Here is a 12,500-nt window from a genome sequence, read left to right on the forward strand (position 1 = left end):
GCATTTATGTCTGCTGTTCTTAGTTGGATGAACTAAGCCCTGCCGTGTTTGATCTACCTGTAGTATTTGTTTTGACCTGATTTTAGCCTGTTTATTTCATTGTTCTCTTCTCTGTTATGTCTGGGGTCGTTACGTGACCCCAGACCGTGAATAAGACCCTGGATTTGCCCATAATAAATCTCGTTCTTCTCAGCCAACGCATCTGCCTCGTAATCGCTCCACGTTAACACCAACATGAAATCACAGCAGCAACTGAAGCAGAGACGCAGACAGATACGTCACGTGCTGCCGTGGTCATCATACCCGTCACCAGACCTAACGTACCTGCCGTAAGGGCCATGGCCAGACCTAGCTATAGATTTATGGGTACACTTCAAAAAGGTCATTTCACACTTGCATATTATTACAGTCATTATTATGAATATGATGTCCTGAATTTCCCCACAGCTGCCAAAGAGACTGATGGTTTGGTGGAGATTTTCAGTAGATATAGACAGACTCTGATAACATTTTCTCTCAGTTTCTGTCATTCTGCCAAGAGACTGGTATCCAGCATTTAAAGACTACACCACAGTGGGCCCGAGAGAACAGGGAGGTTGAGCTACAAAATTCATCCCTGCTAAAACGTGTCCCTGTTAGCATGCACTAGTGGAAGGGCTGGACCTTGGAAGGTACGTTACTGTGTTTGGAGGTGTTGGCCATGGTACAACGGGTAAAAACCCAGCTGATCTGCTCTTTCTGAAAAACATGAGAGTAAAAGTACCTGAGTTACACACCACACAACAAAATAAGGAAGTACTAGATCATGACAGTGAACAACAAGGTAGACGAACAACACAAGGGCAGACAGTCTCAGGTTGTAGTGGGTGATCAAGTTCTGTTGAAACAGGAAAAGACGGACAAACTTCTAACTGCTTCCAATGCAAAGCCACGCTCAGTAACTGGCCAAAACAGTAACTCAGTCCCCATCAGCAGCACAGTGCTGCATTTGTTAAGAAATTCATTAGTGGAAATGAAGACCAAATGCCTGCAGAGTCAACAAAGATGCAGAAACATTTTGTCATTAGACCATCACAAAGAAAACTAGCTAAACCGACTGAATGCCATGACAAATCCACTAGAGGGCGCTCTAACACAAGGAATGAGGCCTCGTTGACGAGCTCAAATTCACGATCATTTTGAAAGACGGGGGAATGTCCAACGAAAGATCCAGGTAGATTAAGTAGTGAGAGGAAAATAAAAGACCCATTGTTTGTTCAAAGTATGTTGTTTTAAAGAATAAAAAAGAAGAAAATAAAGTTAATGGTGAGAAATTTTTTGTTTGTATTATGGACGTGAGATTACTACTGATACAGTATGTTAATATGCACAACACTTGTTATGCAAAGCCAGCAGAACAACACAGATGTTTGGAGTCATAAGGGATAGGTTTGTGTGTGTGTGTGTGTGTGTGTGTGTGTGTGTGTGTGTGTGTGTGTGTGTGTGTGTGTGTGAGAGAGCGAGAGAGAGAGAGAGAGAGAGAGAGAGAGAGAGAGAGAGAGAGAGAGAGAGAGAGAGAGAGAGAGAGAGAGTATGCATTTTCCTGCCAAAATACTACTTTCATTTATTTCTGCTAACAAGATGTTTTGGTTTCTGGGGCACTGGCCAAATTGGACCAACTCAAACTTTCTACCTCATTTTTACAATTAATCTTCAAGTGCCTTTTTCTCTCTGTGACTGTTGATATAAGGGGATTTGGCTGCAAAATGTCTGATGTCAGCTGAATCAATGAAGGGTTTTTGTTAAGATATTAGGCAGTGTTAAACAGACTGAGGGGACTGGCTCTCTCCTGTGCTGGACAGACGGAGGCTGTCTAAATCCAGCGGAGCCACAAAGGATTCCAAGTCAAAGCTTTGCCTTTGGAAAAGGTCACCTGGAGCAGCCTGTAAAGGTATAGACATGACAGCTCCTTTTCTCCCGTACTGAAGGTCACGCGTGAGAACATGCAAGCGCAAAACGTGACAGCGCGGCTGTGGCATGTGCTCACAGACAGAAAGACTGATGTCCGACCTACGGGGTCTCTAGGTAATGATGTAAAATGCACATGGGAACGCCTACTAATTGTGCTCTATGATACTATGACCCACCGGACCATTCTAACGGCATGTAATTTCCCAATTTTGGAATCGATAACATAGAAAGCTGATGCCATCAGATTCATTTAGCAATCTCTGATGCATGGTTTTATGAGACTGAGAAATTTCCACACTATACCTCTAAATGCTCAAGCTTCTGTAAATCAGACCGAATATGTAACCACTTCCAATCACTTCCCATATTTCCTACCATTTTTATTCCAGTCCTCCTATGCATTTCACGAATCTCGCTTAAATATATTTGACATGACAGAGAAAGGCGCAGTTCACATTTGTCCCTGTAGATGGCACATAAATTGGTCATTCAAGCTTGTTTGCCAGTTTCTGAAACTGCTCAGGCAGAAGCAGTGGTAAGGCACAGCTGTATACAGATGAACAACTCTGGGAGGGCAGAGATGTTCCCTCACCTTCCTTAATGTTCCTTAACGTTAACCTTCTGCACTACTACTGTGTAAGAGACAGGAGGGTCCTGCTTGGATATAAACCTGCGTATGATGGTCTAGGAACGCAGGTCTTTACATTTGTCCTTCCTGATCAGAGCTCTGAGCTGCAAACAGAATCAGCACTGCAGAAGCCAGCACCCCAAGCCCTGCCCCCGGCCCCGCCTCCCCAACTCCAGCAAGGCCTCCCTGGAAAAGCACAGGCAGCTCTTATCTGCCCTGCCCCGGCTAAATAGCGGGGGGATATCCCGAAACAGGCCACACCCAGCCGCGCCGAGAAGGCAGCAGCAGCTGCGGAGCTCTGTTGGAAATCCGCATTCCCAAGAGAAGGTTTCATCTGTGATAGCCAACTGCCCCTCTGAGTTAAATCTTTTTGTATTAAATGTGAGAGAAGTCAAACACAAAGGCGTTAGTATGCGGGAACCTCAAAATCCCGCGTGGCCTAGTTTATGACACTGTCACTGCTAAACGAAACTGAACCAAACCACCATGACTTGTGTGACGCAGTCATCCTCTGACGCTGTATGTTGTCATGTGACTATGAATGGCATATTCAGTAAAAGGTGCGACACAGCAGGGCTGCAGGGTGTGATGTCATAATGGCCTGAGTCTCCATCATCAGCTTCATCATCTTTTCTGCCTCTTCCTCGTCCGTCATGGGTGGCCTGTCAGACTGTCGACTCACACGTTCCCTGAAGCTCTTACCAAAAGCCCAGAGAACAGCTTGTCCACTCCACCCCCTGACTTCTATGAGAAACTCCACCCCCTTCTGGGATAAACTCCACCCCCTTACTTCTGGGAGAAACTCCACCCCCTTCTGGGAGAAACTCCACCCCTTCTCTCTTTTTTCTCTTTCTTCCTCATCTTCCCCCTTTCTGTGAATCCTTTTATCTCTTTCTCTCTCTTTCTGTATCTTTGCCTGTATGTGTCTGTGTGTCCTTGAGAATAAATATTTTAAACACTTATTCATGGTTGAGTGGATGTGTGTACTGGGAGACTAATAACAGACAGGAATGTGTGTGTGTGTGTGTGTGTGTGTGTGTGTGTGTGTGTGTGTGTGTGTGTGTGTGTGTGTGTGTGTGTGTGTGTGTGTGTGATTATGTGTGTGTGTGTGTGTATGCAGGCATGTGTGTGCATATATGAAAGATATTTCTCTAAGTTTAGGAGTGTGTGGGATGTCTTCATGTTTGGTTATGTGCAAGTGAGAGGCTGAATTGTGTGTATTGTGTGTGGGGGGGAGAGTGTGTGTGTGTACATATGTATGTATGTGTTTCTTTGCATGCACATATGAAACAGAATAGCAAAATGTTACTTGGGTTCAAAAGCATGTGTCTTTATGTTCAGATGTTTCTAATGAGAGACTACACAAAAGCAGTGTGTGTGCACGCACAGGTTTGTCTCTGGACTTACTGAACTGGTTGACACACACACACACACACACACACACACACACACACACACACACACACACACAGAGAGAGTCTAGCCTTCTAATATAGCTCTCCCCTGACTCCTTAGAGCCACAGTAAGTAAATGACTGGAGATGAGCCGAGGCTCTGCTGGAGGGGATGATGACACAGTGATTTACATCTGCCAAGCTAAAGAGAACTGATCAGGATCTCACTGTGCACCAAACACCACACTAAAACAAACACCCCATTCTCATCAAACACCACACTAAAACAAACACCCCTCTATCACCAAACACCACACTAAAAACCCCTCTATCACTAAATATCTAAATATCAGCAAACACCACAATAAAACAAATACCCCACTATCACAAACACATAATTAAAACCAAACACATCACTAAACATCAAAAACAAATGCCTCAATAAACATGTTCAATAAAAATGTGTGAATGATGATGTTTAAGAATCATGCCAGAATCATGTACACACACATACACAAACACACAGGATTAAAGCAAATGGTTCAATGTTAATAGCAAACAGAGACAAAACCAGAAATATAAGAGCACAAACACACAGCAATCAAACAGAAAAGAAATACTCACATAGACAAATACTCGCATCCTCTTACACCAGCACACACTCATATAACCCAGCAGAGACATGTGCAAATACAGCACCAGACACACACACACACACACCATGCACAAACATCCATTACACCCAAACAAGAGTAATCCTAGTCCCACTGCGTGTACACAAAGCTTTTAAACAATAATAAGAGAGAAGTGTTTGGTGAGGAAGGCTTTAATTAGTGAGTTCTCTCCTAAGGGGGAAACTGTTTTAATTAATATTTTCACTCTGTACACATCCCTCCATTACTTCTTTCTTTCATCTCTCCATCCCTCCCCCCCACATCCCTCTCTCTTCCTCTCTTCTCCTGTCACCTTCATCTTCCTCCCAGCTCGGCCTCTTCCATCCTCCTTAAGGGCCAGAAAATGACAGCTGTGTGGAGGGGGTCATGTGGAACAGACTGACAGGCAGAAAGAGAGAGAGAGAGAGAGAGACAGAGAGACAGACAGAGAGAGAGAGACAGAGAGACAGACAGAGAGAGACAGAGATGAGGGAGAGAGAGAGAGAGAGTGACAGACACAGCAAAAGGGATTTGTATTTGTCCTGTTCTGTATTTATTATTGTTTATTTAATGTTTATTTAATGACATTTTTGCACTATATTGGACTGTCTGCACTTGTGTAGCATGTTGTCTGTTGCACTGTTGTTTTTGTGTTGCACCGTGGTCCTGGAGGAACATTGTCTCGTTTTTGTTGTGTACTTGTATATAGCTGAAATGACAATAAAACCTCTTTGATCTTTGAACTTTGAACTTTGAGAGAGAGAGAGTGACAGACACAGCAAGAAGGATGAGCAAGAGAGAGCGAGAGAGAGAGAGAGAGAGAGAGAGAGAGAGAAACAGACAGACAGAGAGAGACACAGCAAGAGGGATGAGCGAGAGAGAGCGAGAGAGAGAGAGAGAGAGACAGAGAGAGAGAGAGAGAGAGACAGAGAGAGAGACAGGGAGAGAGAGACCAAGCGTTTTCAACTTTCTAAAGATTACTCTTAATGAGTGCTGATCTAATGAGACTCTCTTTACCACTGAATCACTGCATCATTTCTGATTGAGGTCCGGTTTCAGATTATACTGAGACCAGTACGGCATTAGGGACAGAAATCTGTCAGAAAACAGAAAATGACGCAGATGACTTGTTGCCATTTTTATCAGGTGTTTTGTTTTATACATGCACAGTATTCTTAGTATACTTGTGTTATTATGTATCATAGAGATTTTTCCCAGTGCTTGGAGCAAGGCTGCAGACAGAGACCTGCCAATCAGCAAGAAACTGCAGCCCTGACAAACTTCACTGCAGGGATGTGTGTGTGTGGGGGGGGGGGGGGGATGAAGCGGGTGTACTGTACACACACACACACACACACTCATATATATATATATATATATATAATTCCAGGTAACTGCAGTGTGCTGTAGTAAGCGACATAGAGAGATTCAAAATTGCAGTGAAGTATATAAAGTTTCCAGAGAAACAGGACGTTTCAGACAGAAGTCCTTCATCAGCTGTGCAAGCAATGTGAGTTCCACCTCCTACTAATTCAGAAGCACATTGCTTGCACAGCTGATGAAGGACCTCAGTCTGAAATATCCTGTTTCTCTGGAAACTTTATATACTTCACTACTCTCTCTCTCTCTCTCTCTCTCTCTCTCTCTCTCTCTCTCTCTCTCTATCGCTCTCTCTCTCTCTCTCTCTCTCTCTCTCTCTATCGCTCTCTCTCTCTCTCTCTCTCTCTCTCTCTCTCTCTCTCTCTCTCTCTCTCTCTCTCTATGTGTATATATATATACACACAAACCCATAATCTGACCTAAACCCATATTAAATCGACCTTTTTAGTACTCTTAATCACTGTACCATTTTCACAGTGAGAATGGATGCATATGTGCCTCAGCCATACCAAAAACCATGCATTTGCCCTGCTATATTAACACACACACACACACACACACACACACACACACACACACACACACACACACACACACACACATTCAGTATTTAGCAGGACTGTCTGGGAGTGACAGCTGGGTTGGATGTGGGCCAAAGACCACACTGGCAATCCAGTAATTAATATGACCCAACATCTCTCTCTCTCTCTCTCTCTCTCTCTCTCTCTCTCTCTTTCTCTCTCTCTCTCTCTCTCTTTCTCTCTCTTTCTCTCACACACGTGTATGCACATACTTATGACACTTAAAATAATAAGTGTCAAATCTTACATAATTTAAATGAAACAAATTGTTCATATCTACAGTAGAACTGCTAACAAACTCTGGCCCACCTAGAGGGCAGTAGCCTAAGAGCTGTCGTGTGTACAGAGCACACCATGCATGCAAGCCTTCATCTAAATTCTACATGAAATGCCACATGAACAGCTCCTCTCCAAGGAAACCAGCACAGCAGCCAGCAGGAATGTCGCAATAAAGAGGAACAAGTCTGGGGAAAAGGTGCATGAGTCTCTTTGGAAATTATGGACCACACTTCAAAATGACCCTCCAGGCTACAAAGCCACGGTTATCAATTATTCAGCATGTGTACACACACAGCACTTATCCCTGGAGCTGGATCTGACCGTTCCCTGTACTGTGCCAGCTTACTGATGAACGAGCTGTTTGTATGATTATATAAACGCTCCTAACATTTAAGAATGTAAGTCATTGTTGCAACAGAATAAATATCATTGTGACATCAGAATTGGAATTTTAGACAATTGGAACCGGTGCAGGACTCAAATAGTTCAAAGACTCACAAATGGTACTGGTTCAACTAAAGAGAACAGAACTCATAATAAGGTCCAAAACCAAATAAGGGTGAAAGAAAAACCGACAGAACAATCAATGCCAGTAAACCCTGTTCAATTCAGAGTGGAAGAGATTAACTTTAAAATTGTGCTTTGTCACATTAACCCACCATTCGCATAGGTTTGTAAGAGCTTTAAATGAGAAAGGCAAGAAATCAAGCACAGCTGCCACCATCTTACACAGCAACACACAGACAGACCGACCACTGGACAACCTATCAGAACTACAGACATCACAGGGGAGACCACTGTAAAGACCTGCCACTGGACAACCTATCAGAACTACAGACATCACAGGGGAGACCACTGTAAAGACCTGCCACTGGACAACCTATCAGAATTACAGTCATCACAGGGGAGACCACTGTAAAGACCTGCCACTGGACAACCTATCAGAACTACAGACATCACAGGGGAGACCACTGTAAAGACCTGCCACTGGACAACCTATCAGAACTACAGACATCACAGGGGAGACCACTGTAAAGACCTGCCACTGGACAACCTATCAGAACTACAGACATCACAGGGGAGACCACTGTAAAGACCTGCCACTGGACAACCTATCAGAATTACAGTCATCACAGGGGAGACCACTGTAAAGACCTACCACTGGACAACCTATCAGAACTACAGACATCACAGGGGAGAACACTGTAAAGACCTACCACTGGACGACCTATCAGAACTACAGACATCACAGGGGAGACCACTGTAAAGACCTACCACTGGACAACCTATCAGAACTACAGACATCACAGGGGAGAACACTGTAAAGACCTACCACTGGACGACCTATCAGAAGTACAAACATCACAGGGGAGAACACTGTAAAGACCTCCCACTTAATGACCTATCAGAACTACAGACATCACAGGGGAGACCACTGTAAAGACCTACCACTGGACGACCTATCAGAACTACGGACATCACAGGGGAGACCACTGTAAAGACCTACCACTGGACGACCTATCAGAACTACGGACATCACAGAGGAGAACACTGTAAAGACCTACAACTTGATGATCTATCAGAACTACAGACATCACAGGGGAGACCACTGTAAAGACCTACCACTGGACAACCCATCAGAAGTATTTTCATCTTAGCAGAACTCCATTTTACATGAACCACTGGATCACTGATCATTTACTTAATCATCCTTCTAAACAAACAAACATATTTGGTGGTGAAAGAGAGCAAATCAGGTCAAAAGTCATACCTCAAATAAATGACTAACTTAAACATAAACAAAAATATCTTGTATAATAACCTGAGGACATCTGTATATGGTCCAACTCCAGCAGACACACTTCAAAAATCTCTTTCCTCCAAATTCCAGTCTTAATTTTCAGTTATTATTCTTAAGGTATTCAGTATTCAGTATGAATTGTTCAAAAACAACATGGAAACTAATATGAAAGCCATTTAGTAACGTATGGGGGCGGCCATGGTCCCTGGGAAGAGATGCTGTATTGGGGACGTGTGGGTGAGGTTAGGACAATTCTAAGGTCATGTAACCGATGGGGGCACTAAAACATTTTTACATTAGGTTTTTTTCACTGGGGCCCAATGTGATATCAAGGGGCCAACAGTTGTGAGTGGTGCCACTGTTCCCGGGAGAGGGTGGGGTTAAGGCTACTTACCTTGGCATAGAGCGCCCCCTTGGCTGCGAGTGCATCCTCGCCGCGTCCGTTGGGGTAGCACTCATAGTGCGCATCCAGGATGGGGTAGCGGCTGGCCAGGAGCAAGCCGCTGTTGAGGAACCTGAACGGAGAGCAGCAGGCCCTCCAGCCGCAATCGCCCACATCGCTCAGCACGTATGGGAAGTAGCGATGCAGCTGCCCGCACAACCGCTCTGACGCACGCTGGTCGAACACTTCCTGCAGGCACAGGAAGTCCAGGTTGGCAGGGAAGAAGGCGGAGATCTCATGGTCAAAGCCGTCATCGCCGTGGCGGCGCTTGCGGCCAGCGGTCCTCTTGAAGACGGACGTGCGGTGCTGCGAGAGCGTGTTGTTGGACGAGATGACGGCATCAGCCCCGGACGCGCTGTGGGGGCGGGTCAGGGATTCGCGGGAGGGGGCACGGCTATGCAAGCTGCCCGTGTCCCCATCACCTGGGCAATGGTTCCGGCCTTCAGAGTCATCCGGCTCCGGCTCTGGGGAGGTGATGCTGATCTGGACCCCAGATGGGTGAAGGGGGCAATCGTCTGAGCTCGGAGCAGCTGTGGAATGAACCGGACACTCGGCAGAAACCTGCGGGTCAGTTGGCCGGTGCACTGGGCAGTCTGCAGCCGGCTCCTCCCCATTGGGGTGCAGCGGGCACTCGGGAATGCTCTGGTCGCTGTGCATGGGGCAGTCTGCACTCATTCCTCCGGACGGATGCGCAGGGCACTCACCTACGGGATCAGTGTCGGCCTCACTGCCTGCAGACGGCTCGGGTCGTTGGTCGACCGAGGACGTGCGTCGGAAGCCCTGCGCGGCCAGGCTGCAGAAGGACGCGGCACTGACTGACGTGTTGGTGGGCGAATCAATGTAGATCTTGATCTGCGGCCGGCTGGCACCATTGCGGATCCGTTTGCCCACCTCCCGTGCCCGCCGCTGAGTGTCCGCCAGGTTGTTGAAGCGCGCCAGCGAGTCCGGCAGCAGGCACACGTTGGCACTGCCAAAGCAGAAGCTGCGACCCTGCGGACGCCACTCTCCCGGCCCCGCCCCCCCGCCTTGCTCCACCCGGTGCACGTCAGGCTTGCGGTGCGAGTAGATGTATGGGTTCCGGGAGGCCTGGAGTGGTGCCCACACTAGGAAGCCCAGAAGGGCAAAGGGGAGGGATGCCAGCAGCAGTACCAGGTAGAGCGGCGTGGAGATCAGCATGCCCAGGGCCAGGAAGGAGCAGGGGTCCTGGGAACGCCGACGCTTCTCCAGAGAGGTGGCCACACAGGACGACAGGAGCCTGTCCAACATCCAATAACAAGGGAACACCAAGGCCCAGGAGAAGTTGCTCAGGAAGCAGAGAAAGGCACTGGGGTAGGGGGAGGTGTGAAGAACCATGGCCACTTCGCAGTTTGGCCAGAGAGTCTACTCAGAATGGGGAAAAGGGTGAAAAAAATCAATGTTAAAAATGACTAGAAAACTAAGCCTCACCAATTATGAGGAGCACAAGGGTCTACATGGTTCCGTTGCTGCAGCCTACAGGTGCAGAGATGTCTCTCTCTGGGTTCTGGGTTCGAGGTCCACCCTTCTTCTCTCCCCAGCGAGGCTCCCTACTGGAGGGCTGTGGTGCTACAGTCTTCCGGAGAATCTGAGCATCATGGCAGCACAGAGCCTTCCAAACCTCATGATATTCTAGACTTGTTAGTGGCAGGGGTGTTTCAAAAAGCCAATGGCAGCATCATAATCATCGTTATCATCGACATCTTCGTCGTCATCATCATCGTCATCATCACTGTTGTCATCTTCTTGGTCATTATTACAGAACCTGCAGGAGAGAGCGATACAGCTGAAACTACCAATGACATCATCATCATCGTCATCGTCAGTGTTGACAGTGAAAAAAGAGGAAGAAATGAAACAAATGAAACTAGTAGAGTCTCAGACGCGCTTGAAATCTCGATGAATAATGATAAACAATATATCATCAAATAATATTAGATTTTGGCCATATGCTGCAAAGTTAATACTAACATCGAATGTTTACAGATCTTCGTGTGTGACCAGCATTTTTTCAGAAAACCCTCTTGTATTGTTTAGATAATTATGAATGTGTTCAGAAATGGATTAAATTTATTTGACCAGAAGTGCCCATGACGTACAGTAATGAGTATATTACATTTCCTGTTTTGCTATGTGCTTTATTTTTTCCTTCCAAAGTCTTCCAGATAATTCCTGATGTTATATTTAACAAAAACATGAGTAAGAGAACCTGCTCCTGGAGATCTACCACCATGGGGGTTTTATTTCCAACCCTGCTCCTGGAGATCCACCACCCTGGGCAGTATATTTCCAACCCTGCTCCTGGAGATCTACGCCTAAAGTTCAGATCAAGTCATTTTCTGACATTCATGAAGGCTGTAATTCTGTGTTTAGCGATGTTTAGAGACCAACTCACAGGTGAGCAGATCCTGAGGAGAAGACCGCAGTTGCAGGGAGGCTGACGTCCATCATAGCCTAGCCATTCTCCTATTCTACCACATCTACTAAACCTGCTAACGAACTGACAGGTTGAATCGAGGACCTGCCCATCCAGGGCTGGAACTACACACTATGGATAAACTCCTGTAAGAGCAGTACTGGAGCGCTACTGCCAAACAGAGCTCCAGCAGACCTGCTTCAGTCTCTCCTGAAGACCCTGGCTACCTGGATCAGGTGGGGTGGGTTGCAGAGCGAGGTAGACCCTGAAGGTGGTCCAAAGTAGGGCTGCCAGATTCAGAGAAAAATACTATATATAGATTATATTGCCAGGTACTGCAACCATGATATGTTTTGTGAAATATTAAAAACACAGTTACGAGCACTTGATGTGATTAAAGAATAAATTATTATCTGAATTATTTTTATCAGAATTATTTACACATATCGCATTGTGTGAATGCTGTGACTCATCTAAACACCCAGAGACGCTCGTCTGTAGTGTCTGGGATTGGTCCAGATCTTCACAGTACACAAGAAAAATGCTCTGATGTGTTAGAGAGCACATTTGCATATTCCAGCCTTCAGTATTTCAGAGGTCAATATTGTGAAGTTCATTAGCAAGTAATATATTGCATCCATCCATCCAACCATCCATCCATCCATCCATCTATCCATCCATCCGTGAACCCTCCAGCCATCTCAATCTAAGGACTAAGGGAACTGGGGACAGATGTAAGGATGGAAAGATGTAAGTAGAGCAGACAGAAAGAGATACACTTCATGTGGTTTTGCTAGAATAACACTTTACACCCACATGCGTTTACACACACGTATACACAGAACACAACACACTGCCAGCCTTTTTCTTATTCTTAGTCCATCCAGAAGAGAATGTATTGGACAATGGTGGACACACACACACACACACACACACACAGAAATAAATACGCATGCACACAG

General features: G+C 45.8%; 1 protein-coding gene across 4 annotated transcripts in view; it reads right to left on the reverse strand.

Moving 5' to 3' along the window:
- Positions 1-12,500, reverse strand: part of smpd3 (sphingomyelin phosphodiesterase 3) — a 39,649-nt gene that overhangs the window by 13,784 nt on the left and 13,365 nt on the right. For all 4 annotated transcript variants that reach the window (XM_035532322.1, XM_035532324.1, XM_035532325.1 and 1 more), the window contains exon 2: positions 9,060-10,887. In XM_035532322.1, the coding sequence (XP_035388215.1) occupies positions 9,060-10,460 (1,401 nt within the window). In that variant the 5' untranslated portion in view covers positions 10,461-10,887. The remainder of the gene's footprint in view (positions 1-9,059; positions 10,888-12,500) is intronic.

The sequence above is a fragment of the Electrophorus electricus genome, chromosome 12, assembly GCF_013358815.1.
Source record: "Electrophorus electricus isolate fEleEle1 chromosome 12, fEleEle1.pri, whole genome shotgun sequence".
Taxonomy (NCBI): Eukaryota; Metazoa; Chordata; class Actinopteri; order Gymnotiformes; family Gymnotidae; genus Electrophorus; species Electrophorus electricus.